Source organism: Botryllus schlosseri, chromosome 10 (genome assembly GCF_051294905.1).
Source record: "Botryllus schlosseri isolate E-star chromosome 10, Bs_hap1, whole genome shotgun sequence".
Classification (NCBI taxonomy): domain Eukaryota; kingdom Metazoa; phylum Chordata; class Ascidiacea; order Stolidobranchia; family Styelidae; genus Botryllus; species Botryllus schlosseri.
Window position 1 is genome coordinate 17,627,243 of NC_137245.1, and position 14,833 is coordinate 17,642,075.

The following is a 14,833-nucleotide window of genomic DNA, read 5'->3' on the forward strand; positions in this document are numbered from 1 at the left end:
GGGCAGGATTCTTAATTTATAGTGCACCAGAGTTACTTTCTGTTGTTTACTTCGATGTTTTGTATGAAATTGGAATCAGCTTGCTCTAGCATTGCACTACTATTTCGAAAAATCCCTAATAGCAAACTTCAATCATTGCCGAAGTGTAATTGGAAAAATATCGACGACTGGGTCAAATAGACGCTCAACCTTTTGCAGGATAAATTTGGATAATCTGCCTGTGTGTACGTGTACACTGTACGTACAGGTACACCTCTACTTTCGCACCGTTGTGCGAGTGAGGGTCAGGGATACGGAGTTCTATACGGTGTGCATAGGGGAGTCTTCAGTATGAAATGCCTGCTTAATATCACTATCATTGTGACGGCCACAGGATGCTGTTAGACAAGAACGCCCGTAACTGCGTCATGCACAAACTACCCGACTCCTAAGTGTATCTCTGAAAAGCATGAACTTGTGGTGTGAAATTTTGTAAACTTGATCAACATCTGTGAGATACTATCAAAGAAGAGGAGTTTGTGTCCATGACTTGATAATATGCTTGAGTAGTCATTTTGTTTGGACGCGCGCTGGGCCTCAAAATGGACATGTCTCCAAGAAGCATATGTAATATTATTTACGAGCTCAGTTCATAAATTTCGCGACGCATCAAGCAGAGGAGATTCGCGGCCGCACAGCTATAGATATTTATTGATTCAACTGGCGTGGAATGGGGATAGTTGAAATTTTCTTTTAGCTGAAGCTCATTTACGGTGGCTTTCTGAAGAAAATAGCTGCGACCAAAAAATTTTCCCCGATTTCATGTTTAGATTTCAGACCATATATATTATTTAGGGTGCAGTGCCCCTTTAAAATCCTCAAGGTTATTACTAGTCATTCGCCATAAAGTAAACCAGGATTTACCCACATCGAAAATACGATAACATTCTTCGGGATGTCCTGGTACTTCTCGGCAGAGATGAGCATGGATTTGGATTTGGAAAAACTGGATTTGTGAAATTTTGATGGATTAGGATTTAAGACATTTTTTCGATGGATTGGGGTTGGATTTACCGATTTTCGAGGAGATTGATGTCCTGTGGAGAACGGCGACAACGTTTTACGTCAGATCAACATTATTTCATGTACCTTGGCATTCATTTAGCCTTTCTTCTTTTTACAGAATTATAGGTTTGTATGGTGTTAGGATTGGAATAATACAAAATTTCTGGATTCGGAATTGGACATAGAAATTACAAATCCGCTCTTCTCTGTTTTCCAGTTTCCGGGTGAATACGGGGAAATCCCCTTTTGTTCTCGATCGAAATTTACACTTCTACATTGTCGCGACGCGACTTTTTTGTAGGATATCATGATTCGCATAAGTGCTTCACAATATTCCCGGTTGTCTTCAAGTATCTCGCCCATTTGTTCGGTTTCTCGCCAAAATGATCTAGGGCAGATCCAGGAATATGTAGATCGCACACTACCATGCTAGCCCCCTTTAATATCACACAGACATTCATATAATCTCGAAACTCTATATTCTTGGCCATGTCAACAAAACAAATCGGTCAATAGCAATAACAATATCTTTGCCGACAGACCAGTCAAAATGATTGAACGCAATCATAAACAACATTGCACGTAGGAGTAGTAGGTCATTCTACCGGTCGATTTATCTATGATCGAATTATCGAGAACGTAATACACAAATGGAGAATATCGATATAAATCTAACGGGATATGTCAATAAAGAAATCATCGACGCAGCGCACCGGTATCTCAGAGATTCACCAAATCACAAAATATAAATGCATAACCACCAAACGTTATAAAGTCGCGGTACGTGTAACGGATCTTTCTGAAATCAGGCGATAAAGGAACACTCGATTAAGCAAGGTGGGATATTAAACAATTGAATTGTGAACAAGACAGATTCTAGTACAAATTGTATACAATATTCAACCTCTATATTGATGATATTATATATGATGGATGCCGTTTCTTTTTTCAAGCGATGGCCTTTGCCTCTGGAAGGAAAGCTTCCCAGAATTTGATGTTCTGAAAGAGATATGCGGAATATGTAAATTAAACAGCCGGGAATCAGCGAGGGCTAAATCAGTAATAAAAGGTTACCATAATTTTCCATGTATAGTACGCACCCATATATAATACCGCCCTTAAAATGGCATGTCAAAACTGGGAAAAAGCCTGTAACCATGTATAATGCGCACCCCCTATAAGAGCAGATGATCGAACTAGCCTCTGATACGAGAGCATTGTGTTTGTATGGAGCGTGTTTGAAGCAGCAGAGAAGAAAGGTGTATTAACTAGATTTCCACCACAGAGCATGGGGTACAAACCGGGCAAGCGATATTTTCACACCCTCTCAATGGGTGGATACAAGCTGAATATTCTACTAGGGGGGGGGGGGGAATAGGTGCGTTAATCAGATTTCCACCCAAGTGCGGATACGACGGCTGGATGTGATGCGTGATTAGAAAAGTGTAACTGCAAGTTTTATTTCGAGGGAAATATTTTCGACTTTTTTTTCAAAATGACAGACTGATAAATAAATATGGTTCTTAGTCAGTGTTGCCGCCAGTCAGTCCAACAAGCACTTTGTTTTCAACGTCGAGGTAAGTACGCACCAAATGGAAGGCCGAAGAAAATCTTAGTATTAGTTCCAGGCCAAACACAGAAAATGTGCCTGTTGGTGCGTAGCATCGGGTTGCTGCAGACATACACACTTCTAATCAAGCTAAAAAAAATTCAGGGGGTCAAATTTTTTACGAGTTCAAGGCTACTCCCCCCTCCAAGGAAATCCCCAATATACACCAATGCTTCAATGGGCAATTTCATCACTACCCTTTATAGAGCCTACATAATTCAGACGCATCAATGCATCCTTTCCGTAGCGCACTAATTCCGGCATTAGGCGAACGAGCCTGAATCGCTGATATTATTGTTATATGAATAGACAACGTAAATAATATTCCCAAGAATTTCATCAATAATATTGGTATTTACATACTGCATATACATGATCATGTGGTGTCTTCGTATATTTAGGGCAAGTAATTATAAAACTTGAGATAGACGTTTGTATACCACACGAGTTAGAGGACTATTCATGAGGTTCTCGCAGGTTAGCTTCAGTCCAATGTTATTAATCACATCATTGAAGCATGTTCTTGGAATCGCTCACAAATGCCAGGAAAACTCCTTTTGTCAGATTCGTGATATTTCAAATTCTCACTTTTCAACGGGGTGGGGGGGGGGGGCAATATTTTCCTGCGAGAGTCACATTTTATTGTGAGGGTCAGATCGCAAGGGAATATCAATTCGGCGCCAGCAATTTAGGCATCTGGACATCAATACGGAAGGCTTCGGATGCCACCAATTCTAATCCATTTTATCGCGGTGTGTCCAATCAAACGCAAACTTTTCTCGGACTAGATCACAAAGGGGTTCCGCGCAAAATTAAGCGGTTACCGCTTTAAAACTTGGTAGTCACGGCATTCAAGCAAACGTGCGACACAAACAAGCCGCAGTACCTGCTCCTGACTTTTCATCAGCGTCTTCAGAAACGTCAGCAGGATCTGCTTGAAGTCCAGCACCCTGTTCTGCTCGAACTTTGTGATCTCCTTCTTGATGGTGGCGGACAAATCGTCAAACTCGCGCTTGCACGTCTTCACCCTGCTCTCCAACTAGAGAAGAATAGAAAAACGTCAGATCGCCAGGGATTTAGAGAAGACAGTGACAAGCCAAGAGCAGTAAACGTAAACGCTGGACATTTTGATTACTGAAAATGGTTTGTCATGTTGCGTATTCGCCTGCTGCGTTGTAGCGGGATGCGTGCGCGGCATACTGTTGATCAAGCGACCTCATCGGGAGATCCAGCATTCGCTAATGGACTGCACAGCTTATTTCATAAACCTGAATATTTTCGGCTGACACTCGTCAGGGGTAATCGTCAGTAACTACCATCTTTGTTTCTCGTCGGGTCCGTATCGTGGCTTGCAAAAGTGCATCTTACACCTGCTCACATACATCATGCGGGAGCAAGCTTATCTCACCATTGTAGCCTATTATCTGCATTCACGTAGGTACTTAACCCTAATGACTAGGGCAAGTTTTTGCAACTTTTTTTACGGCTTCCGGCAGTTTCCTTAATACTCGAAAGTTATGTAGAATGCTGTTTTAAGCTGTTTGAAGGGCCCCTTTTGTTCATTTTTTTTCATGCAAATTTTTGCAACCTTTTCGATTTTTCATGAAAATTTATTCGATTTTTCTTGCAAACAACTTACTGAAAATATTTGGTAGGATATTCATATAGATCGGCTGCTGTTTTTTTTCAAAATTTTGGTGAAATAAACGGCCAAATTCGACTGAAATACTGTAAATCAGCACTGAAGTAACGCACTGACGGGTATTTCGGGAGCTGAGCCGGAAAGTTGACCTTTTTCTTTAGTCAACCAATGGAGGATGTGGATGGAAAACTGTATTTCGGGAGTGGTACTGAGAAGTTGACCTTTTTTTTTTGGTCAACCGACCAAAACGTGGTCTTTTACTGCAACTTTTGTGAAAAACAACTTTCGACGGATTCAACTGCGACAAAAACTTGCCCTACAAATAACTTGACGCAGCCTTGATAAATTTGGAAAAATACTCTTCCTTTTTTCTCGGCCAGGTACGGACCTGCTAGCGGGACCCGAGGGTTCTGTATTGGTGCCTACTCTAAATCCGTGAAGGCAGAGAAATTGAGCTTGACGAAGCCACTTTCAAAATGTATCACCGTTCTCATTAATACGAGGAAAAACGGCGCGAATTTCTTCAGCCGCTCAAAATGTCAAAGCTATCATCGACGTCACGTCACTACTGCACTGTACTGTACACCCTTGCACGCAAGATTCCAGACTCGGTATAAACACACCACCATTCACATACCAACGTGGATCGGACAGCACACTAGACGTATCCGCACCTACCTCGTGCAATAAATGAGTATTATACCGACGCAGGTGGCCTCGCAAAGGGCCAGACTGTTGGTGGGATAAAGCAGCGATAATGAGTAATAACAAGCGTGTAATTCGACTGTAAACAGAGCCCTCATGGTCTCTCACCTCTTTAATTTCCGTTTGTACGTTGGGCAGCTTCTCGGTACGATTCTGTTGCTGCAGTCTGGTCTGTGAACAGGAATTACACGGTCAATTTTCAATTTCACATAACGCCGTCCAACCTTAAACCAGGGTAGTAACCATTAACCAAGTCGCAATATTCCGAGTCGCAAGTCAATTTGGCTTTTATCGTTTTGACTCGAGTCAAGTTGACTCATTTTCAATTCACCACCGAGTCAAAGTCAGTGAGCAACGGGCCGAGCCCGAGTCATAGTGTCAAGACTCGAGTCCGAGTCATACAGTTTACTGTTCAGTTTGGAGTCAAGTCAGGTTCAAGTCATTCCCGTAAAACTCTCGGGTGGAATCGAAGGCCTCGGATTCATAATGTACTCATTTCTCGCTAACATGTTTTTTGAAACAGATAAATCACCACCCGAACACACGTAAAAATTTGCGAGTTCAGAGACATGTCTAATGTACTTCTTGACTCGGAAATTTGGAGCAAATTTTTCAGCGTCGTTCGTGTCGTAATATCAGTTGATGTTATACTTTGGACATAAGGGTGCGTCACAATGCTGGAAAGTGTTGTAAACTGCTTAAAAGTAGCCTACAACTTGTTCATTGCGAGTTGTATGTAAAATCTGAGACTTAATTCACAAAATTGTTACATCCCGACAGTACAATTTAGCGACATTTGGCAGTATTACAGAGGTTAGCAAACGGTAAAGTCGCATTTAGTTCGATAAAAACCGAACAATCAAAATCAAGTTGGCTGTTTCAACAGGAATCCGCCTTGCGCAAACTTTAATAGAACCATGCATAAGACGTGCAGCATCAAAAAGGCAGCACCTAATTTCTCGTTACATTAAAGGTACTAATATTTTCCATCCAGTTGCATAGACTTGTCGCGATTACATTTTCCGCTTATTTTGCTAGCGAGCAACTGGTTTAGGCTAACAAACGGCGGCTAATCGCTAAAAGAAAGTCGATTGAAATCGATTCCAAATCTTTAGTCACAACCGCACTGTCATTCACGGAGCGTCAACAACATACCTCCAATTCCTTCTTCTTCGTCAAATTCGCTTCAGCGGTTTGCCAGTTGGCCCAGCTCTTCACTCTGACTTGAAATACTTCCTGTAAGGAAACGCAATTGCGACGATACGCTCAAAACAGCACCGAGCCACAACACTGACGTTAATCTCCGCGATCACTCTCAGGTAGTCGCCGATCACTTCGGAAACGTTGTAGTAATCCGAGTTGGCCACTTCTTGATGGAGACCTTCGACCTTTTCGAAAGCCTCGGATAGCTGCGCCAGGGCGCGGGACAGCGCCGTGTGCTCCTCGGCGTTGCCCAGCGTGGCGGCGCTTTTCGCAAACGAAGCCGTGTTGCCGGCCAGTTCTGAAAAACGTATTTTTTGACAACGGGGGGATATGCAAGGGTCAATTTCTGACGGCGCGCGACCCGTGAAATGGAATTTTGTCCAGTCCAGTTAGTTTGAACGAAGTAGTAAAAGAAGTGCTAAAAATAACACTAAAATGGTTAAAATATGCATATGCACTTTGCTAACGAACGTTTCGACAATAGGCCTACAGCGAATGGCCCATTTTTTCGCAATTTTTTCAGTAACTGAAACCGGGACAGTAGCGAACTCTCGCAAATGAAATCACACACGACACGCACCAATTCTCAGCGACCTGACATCGAACACTAACACCGAAGGGAACTTCAAATACATTTCAGAGGTCAATTGTGATATCGTTACAGAGCGCAGTCTGGGGCCAGTAGTAGTGCTAGCCGCCACAGTCTATATTGCCCTAGAATAGATTATCAACGGCAAGTTGAACAGAGTGGCCTCGATATCCACATCTGAAAATTCATTATTTGGTTTCAGACGTGGTTGCCAACAAAGTATTTCTACTTCTACTCAAGTTGGATCGAAAGAAACAACTCTCGCTACTACACTCTGACAGTTTCAAAGTCAGACCGAATTCTTGTTTTCCGACTCGCCGCATACCAGACGCTCACCTTTTCTGTGACGCACCAAGTCCTCGACAGCCTGATGGAGTCCGCGAAGCTTCGTCTCCAAGCCCTCGATCTGCGAAAGGTAGCAAAATAAAGAAATATGTAGAGTCAATCAAAACCTGACACGTGACGTTGGTACTGTTGATATCTTGATAAGAGAAAGCCCAGAGAAAGATCTGGTGAAGGACAAATATAACGAAGTAAACGAAAAGAGCGACCAAGTGTCAGAAAGAAAGATAAGGACGTGGTGCGCATCTAAAGGCCTACCAGAACAATTATATAGACTGCAACAGAGCCAAATTATAATCGCGAGCCCGCAACATTCTATCAACATCGAACAGAAACCAACGCAACTAGAAGACTTTTCGTCAATTTCATGTGCAACGAATTAAAAACAGCCGCAGCCCCGAAAAAAGGATGATTCCGCACAATGTCACGGAAAAATTTAGCGTCACCTGCTGTGTTTTCTCCTCAAACCATGCATCCTCCTCAGTCATCTTGATGGTGATCTTGCTGATTGCGCCTTCGACGTTGCGCATGAGCCTCATCACGCCGGCCCCGCTCAAAGCCCGGGTGCTGGTGGCTTGGGGCAGCTGAACAGGATAAATTTTATCGATATCTACATCTAATTCGGTACTGTGTCTCAATCCAAGTCCTAATCAGGTAACGGCCGAAATTTGTACAAAATGATTAGAAACTTCATGTCCAAGTTCGAATCAAGCTTCGAAATAATCATGAATTCATATTCCACCCAAATCCGGCCGTTTTTAAAATACAAAACCCCAACTCGGAAAATGACTGGGACTCTCACCTCCTCTTGCTCCAAAAAGTCGCGAAAGTCCGGGTCCTGCACGAGGACTTTGTGCTTTCCGAGACGGTTGAGGTAGCGTTCCAAGGACGCGCGCCTGCGCTCGATGAAATCAATTTGTTGCGCCTCCTCGTCCGTTTTTGCCATCTTCACTTTCGTCATGCCTGCAAAACGAAAATGCTCCATAAATGAGAGAGAAAGAGGGATAGAGAGAGAATTTAAATATACGGGCACTGTTTCGGTGCAAGGAACACCTCAAGACGATCAAGAGATCCTGCAATATTACGCACACGAGTAATTTCGAGCACAGGTCAACAAAATTCAGCACCGTTCCCCCGTGAACACAGATCGGCAAGAAACAAATCAGCAGCGTTTCCCATGACCCCGGTTAGATTTAGACCAGTGGTTCTAACCGGGTTTCAGAAAAGCCCCAGGGGTTCGCTGAAGGTCGAGACACACACCCGAATCATACAGACGAAGTTGAGTGTTTGAAGAATCATGGGGAGCCCTGTTGACGTGTTCATCGGTAGTCGACGGGCCTTCATTCGAAGAAGCGCAAATTACCAACCATTATAAATTACTGTAACTCAAGCGTTCACTGCCGCAGCCCACACTTTTTAGAGGTTCTATCACAGAGGCTAACGGATGTTCAAATTCAAAAAGGCCAAGCAAACAACTCTGCCAAAACGTACCGACGAGGCTTTTCTCCGGCGCAGGAGGCACGATTCTGCCCACGTGACGGTGTTTTGCCACCAGCTTCTCGTGCAGTCCGAGGAAATCGCTGAACCGACGATCGACGGACAGCTCCGGCCTTTTGAAAATCGACATGGTCGTCTGCGGAGAGAAATGCGATTGTGACGCGAAATTCGCATGGCAACACAATGTTAGTGTTCCTCGATTGAGACAGCCTATCAAGCCCGACAGCTGCTTTACCGGCAATTGATTTTAATAATCAGTAGATTGCAAATATCAGAGAGTATCTGTGGATTTTCCTATCCAAAAATTGACAGGCTACTTTCAAATCACCGAGCAAAGGTCTGCGACCGACAAGGAAAGTATATAAACAACCTGGTGAGTGACGGAGTAGCCTGATTCTAGTATTTCAAAGTATTTGAAGAGACTCTCTTGGAGGTGGAGAACTTTGATATAAAATTGAGTAGTATATCCATATTGAAATAAAGCCACAGATATTTTCCCGACTGCATTTTTCAAACTACTAAGTAGGTCCTGCATACTTGCATTACTTATGGAAGCTTTTCAGTTTTTTGGGCAAGACAAGGCCCAGAATAGTTGCTTTTTACGCAACTAGAATCGCTACTTCAACTTGTACACGTTTGCAGTGTATCATATATATGCTTCTACTTGAGTGCCAAACCATGACTATTTTGACCAGCTCCTCTGTCCATACATAACTTTCTTCTATGCACGACATAGCCAAAGTCACGTTTCAATTGGTGTGGTGGAGTGGAAAAATTTTAAAAAACAAATCTGGCACGCATTCAGTCCTAGAAAAAGTGATTCCTTGATCTATAACGGAGCAATAATATCGCTTCGAACGTCGGATTCCTGCAAGATATTTTTGGGGAGGCCGGACTCTGCGAGGTTTGGATGCCAGATATTGGGCTGATGCAATACGCCTTCGTAACACGAAATAGAAAATCACCTTCGTTCGAACGCGGTAGGTCATGTACGAATTCATTCCGTCTCCCTTCTTGTGCGGCTCGGACACCGTGATGGCGAGGTCGTGAACCTTGTCTTTTTCCTCTTCCTCCTCAAACATCTTCTCGAAAAGAAAGTATCAGTGTCAGCCGAAAGTATTTGTGTATATTTCAATATAAATAAATTATTCAACTGTAAATCATCAAGCACCAGGGTTGTAATGACTCGAGTCACGATTTTTGGTGTCTCGACTCGACTCGAGTCAATTATTGTATTGACTGGACTTGCACTCCGAGTCATACGACCAAGTCATGTGACTCGAGACTAGGACGGCCAAGGGAGACATTTCATTGTAATTTCAAAGAATAGTAAATTTACAGTACCGGTGCCATATTATTGGTATTTTGTCTATCAGTCCTGATACTTGGAAGATAGGGCCAGAAACTGTTAGGACTGAGGAAAATGACTATATTATGAATGCGAGCCATTCTACATCCCTCGAGCAGAGTGAAAAAAAAGGTTGAACTCGATTGAACATAATGACTTGGACTAGAGTCAAAACACCACGACTAGGACTCAACCCTCTACTTGCTGACTTGGATTTGAATCGGTGGTGAATTGAAAAAGACTCGACTTGACTCGAGTCAAAACTATAAAAGTGAGATTGACTGCCTACTCGGAACTGTGACTTGGTTACAGCCCTGCCAAGTGCCAAGCTATACTGTTGCGATCGTAATGGGAAGCAATGGGGCCATCATATGAAGCACCACAAATCAAAGTATTTCCTGCACAGCATGGTAGGGTGAATTTGCTCAAAAAAACACACTGAAGTGTGCCGAGCGCCTGAGTGATGTACTAGTCTAGCAACGGCCAACGATTTCATGCATATCTTGCAGCAATTTGAAAACTACTTACGTCGTTCTTTGGAAGGGACTCGAGTTTTTGCTCGTCCTTCTTTTCCTCATTTACTGTCTTCTTTACCTCCTCTACCGGTTTCTGTTCCTCCTCGACCAGTTTCTCTTCCGATTTGTCGGAGCTTTTCGAAAGGCTGATTTCGGACAAACTGAAATATGACAAGCAGCTGCAAATCCAAGACCATCCCTTCTACATCTTCTTAATCCCCGAATAGAGTTCACCAATGAGCAAGCAAGGGCAAGGGCGATTACAAAATTATTACTCTACATCAGTGATTCCCAACCTGTGGTACGCGTACCGCTAGTGGTACGGGAAGGTCTTCCAGGTGGTACGCGAGTAGATTCTGTTTTTTTTTTCGACTGAAAGTCTGAGTTATTAGTTCAGGTGGGGTCGATTTTGAGTTTTTCAAGCCGTCGTCGTAGTGGTAAGTCGTCGTCGCGGGTAGGGGCAATCCCACCAATGACGGCCTACGGGAAGACATCTAGTAAAGCATTGGGATTCTTACCTAACCAAATTCCGATTTAGTATGTTTGACCACAAGAATTCCAAATGGATCCACTGCAGAAATCGTTTACTGAGCCTTAAAATGGGCAGTTTACTTTCTGTTCCGATGCTCAACACGGTGGTAACTCATGTAGGTGGTACGCGAGCACTGCCTAAAACCTCGAAATGGTACGTGGGTGGAAAAAGGTTGGGAACCACTGCTCTACATACTCTAAATATTGAGGTTCCGCGAAGGCTTGTGGCTTAGTGAAGGTTAAGAACCACAAGTGATTGAGAATGTTGCCCATTACTGCGTGTAATCAAAAATACCTGGTTTCAAAAGTATTTACATAAAGCTAATTCCGACCAACTACTAATCAAATATCAATTGAGAAAACACGTCAGCTGAGCTGTGAGCTCCTCTTTCATCCAGCTTTCACGTAATATGCTCCCATCCTAATTTTGGTGGGAGTAGAATTGCGCTACAAAGATTTGGAGTTGATGCCATGTATCACTGATTTTGAAAATTGATCTTGATGGTGGGACGAGCACAAAATGACCATTTTTCAAAATGCGATAGCTCAATTTTGACAACTTAGTTTTGCTACACCAGTGCTAGATATCAGACTTACCCCCTCAGTTTTCATGGAAATCTGAGAGCCAGGGGGTCACTATGTGGTGTTTGACATGGAATTACCCTACATGCAGTCGAGTAAGCGGGATGTCTCGAATAATTAATTTTGAAGGCATGTTCAGTGAATTATCAACCAGATCACCATCACTATCGCAAGGCAGGCACGTAGCCAGTCAAGACATGAAGCAGAAAAGGGATATTTCGAAAATCAACCATGTTCAAATGCTCTTGAGTTTTAAAAAGGGGTAGAGTCGACCTTAGAAAGTAGGAACAGGGTTCTCCGATTCTACCCCCCCCCCCCTCGTCTACGCCATTGCCTGTCACTATGTGATTTCCGCGCTATTTTGAGCAGTCCCAACAAGTAAACACGCAACACAAAGACTAGGGATGGTGTGAACCTCTGAAAGGTTCAGGTTCGTGTGAACGCGAACGTGAACCTCGTGACGTCGTATTGCTAATTCCAACCCTACATTTCAGTGAAGTGATCTATTCAAGTACACGATACCTAGCGACGACTCAGGCCAGAATGCTGAAGTACATAGGCCTACTGACTTTTAAACCGTCGCTAAATGTATCAACTGGAGCAATCAAATAATATAATAATCCCATAAAATCAATAACATCTGTCGCTTTGTCAACAATTTCGACGAGGACTTGCAAGGGAATACAAGCTTACTCCTTAACAGTCTAGGTCAGACCGGACAATGTATTCGGCGTCTGCGTGTTTCTACGTTGATATTGAACAGAGTGTAAAACGGGTTTCTATACGTTCCACATTAAGTTACACAGCAGTAGCCAACACCCCAATCAGACAGAATTTGTTTTTATGATACAATAAACATATGAAATCGAGATTGACCCCGTACGCTTGCTAGATCTTTTACATCAGACAACGATTTCAATTTCATTGATTGGTTGAATCAGCATCATTCGCGGACTACCTACGTGTAGCTTATTTCGCTCTTGATGTTGCGGGTCAAGCTCACAGCAGAGAGTCACTAAATATTCACAAACGGAAAGCTAGCTATTTTGAGCAAACTTTTTTAACAAAGCAGGTAAAATTTTTGAGATTGTCAACGTGCATGCTCGTTTAGTGTTGATTTTTTATGCTGCCATCGCCATGCATAGAGTGGCCCGCACTTGAAATGCAATAAATTTCAAGCAAAGATGTTATAATGACGTGAATTGTAATATATGAAAAAGGTTCACAGTGCAGAACCTACCAAGGTTTGTTTGTGAACGTGAACCTCTAAATTTTCGAGGTTCACACACAGAACGCGAACGTGATCCTCACGTTCACACCATCCCCAACAATGACCATAGATGAATTCAGTTACAAAAACAATATAATTACTCTTCGGTGACAGGGTCCTCCTCGTCATCATCATCTTTGAAGAGATCTTCATCCTCATCATCCTCTACCTTTTGTTGAGGCGGCGGGTCATCTTTCACCTCCACCGGGACTGCGGTCATAGTGTTGTTCTCCTCTGATTTCAAGGGCTCGCCCTCTACGACTGGTTCTTCCGTTTGCTCCAACACTTCATCGTGGAAAGTCTGCACGAAAGAAACCGTGCGTTGCAATTGATGGGACGCCTTATTGAGCACATGTTCATTAAAAGTTTTACCCAGAGGCGGACAAAGTAGCCAGCATTGCTACTCACGTAGATGTAGATGCAGAAGTAGTAATTTCCAGGACATGTAAGTTGTTTCAAGAAGTAGATTTGGTCGAGGGGTCACATATACCTCTAGCAAGTAATCTGAGGCAGGGCTGTAATGACTCAAGTCATGATTCGACTAAACTCGAGTCATTTTTCCAAATACGTAAAATGACTCGACCCGAGAGAATTTTTGTATTGACTCGACTTGTACTCAAGGCATTGTGCATGACTCGAACAAAGTCATATCACTCGAGACTAGGACGACCATGAAAGACATTTCATTGTAACTTTGAAGAATAGTAAAGTTACCACATCATTGGTACCGGTATTCCGTCTATCAGTCCTGATACGGAAAGTAGGGCCAGAAACTGTTGAAACTGAGGAAAATTACTATATTACGACTGCGAGCCATTTTATATCACTCGAGCAGAGTTGAAAAAAGGCAAATCATTAAATATCACCACAAGTAGGCTACCAGCTTTGCAAGTTGACGGAAGTCGTCAGACACCCGACCAAGCTCACTATCCTATGTTAAACGTCCTTACATGACAACAGATCCAGACTATTTTTCTTAAAACAGTGGTGAGACTTCGAATTTGTTAGTGTCAAAATATACTGTCAATATGTCTGGAAAATATTTCTGTGCTCATTGCGCACGACCCGAACCAAGTCATATGACTCGAGATTCAGACGGCCAAGCCCAACATTTTATTGGAATTTAAAGGGGCACTGCGCTCTAAAAATGACGTGGTCTCAAATTGAAGGTAAAAACGAACAAAAATTTTTGGCCGCAGCCATTTCCTTCAGAACGCCACCGTAATGGAGCTGCAAGTTATTGAAATTTCTACATGACCAGCTGCCGCGGCTGCTTATCCCGTTACATTGCACGATGTCTTCATCGTTGCACTTGCTCGACGCGATAAGGCAGTCACGCAGAGAACAAAACTCAGACACATTTCCTTCATAACATCGGCTGACAACTACCTAAAATTCGTTCTCTGCGTGACTGCCTAATCGCGTCGAGCAAGTGCGACGGTGAAGATATCGTGCCATGTAACGGGTTAAGCAGCCGCGGCAGCTAGTCTTGTAGAAATATCAATAAATTGCAGCTCCATTAGGCTACGGTGGCGTTCTGAAGAAAATGGCCGCGGCCAAAAATTTTTGTTTGTTTTTACCTTCAATTTGAGACCACATCATTTTTAGAGCGCAGTGCCCCTAAAAGAATAGTAAAGTAACCACACTATTGGGATTACGTCTATTGGTACTGGTACTTGAAAATGCGACCAGAAACTGCTAAAAGTGAGGAAAATTAGTATAGGCTATATTATAAATGCGAACCATTCGATATCACTAAACAGAGTCATGAAAAATGGATTCAAAAAACTTTAGCTGAAAACTGAGCAGTCAACACAATGACTTGGACTCGAACTCCAGTCAAATACCATGAATCCGACTCGACCCTCTTCTCGCTGACTTGGACTTGACTCGGTGGGTAATTGAAAATGACTCGACATGACTCGAGTCAAAACTATGAAAATGAGATTGCCTTGT

At 43.0% G+C, this 14,833-nt stretch overlaps 1 protein-coding gene across 1 annotated transcript in view; it reads right to left on the bottom strand.

Moving 5' to 3' along the window:
- Positions 1 to 1,506: 1,506 nt before the first annotated feature.
- Positions 1,507 to 14,833, bottom strand: part of LOC145448523 (sorting nexin-2-like) — a 60,453-nt gene continuing 47,126 nt past the window's right edge. Inside the window, exons 3-14 of the mRNA XM_080326929.1 lie at positions 12,979 to 13,178; positions 10,508 to 10,655; positions 9,597 to 9,713; positions 8,626 to 8,767; positions 7,937 to 8,097; positions 7,581 to 7,718; positions 7,129 to 7,198; positions 6,296 to 6,501; positions 6,156 to 6,236; positions 5,109 to 5,171; positions 3,540 to 3,692; positions 1,507 to 2,043 (exon numbers count right to left, since the gene is read on the bottom strand). Of these exons, the coding sequence (XP_080183055.1) occupies positions 1,993 to 2,043; positions 3,540 to 3,692; positions 5,109 to 5,171; positions 6,156 to 6,236; positions 6,296 to 6,501; positions 7,129 to 7,198; positions 7,581 to 7,718; positions 7,937 to 8,097; positions 8,626 to 8,767; positions 9,597 to 9,713; positions 10,508 to 10,655; positions 12,979 to 13,178 (1,530 nt within the window). The 3' untranslated portion in view covers positions 1,507 to 1,992. The remainder of the gene's footprint in view (positions 2,044 to 3,539; positions 3,693 to 5,108; positions 5,172 to 6,155; positions 6,237 to 6,295; positions 6,502 to 7,128; positions 7,199 to 7,580; positions 7,719 to 7,936; positions 8,098 to 8,625; positions 8,768 to 9,596; positions 9,714 to 10,507; positions 10,656 to 12,978; positions 13,179 to 14,833) is intronic.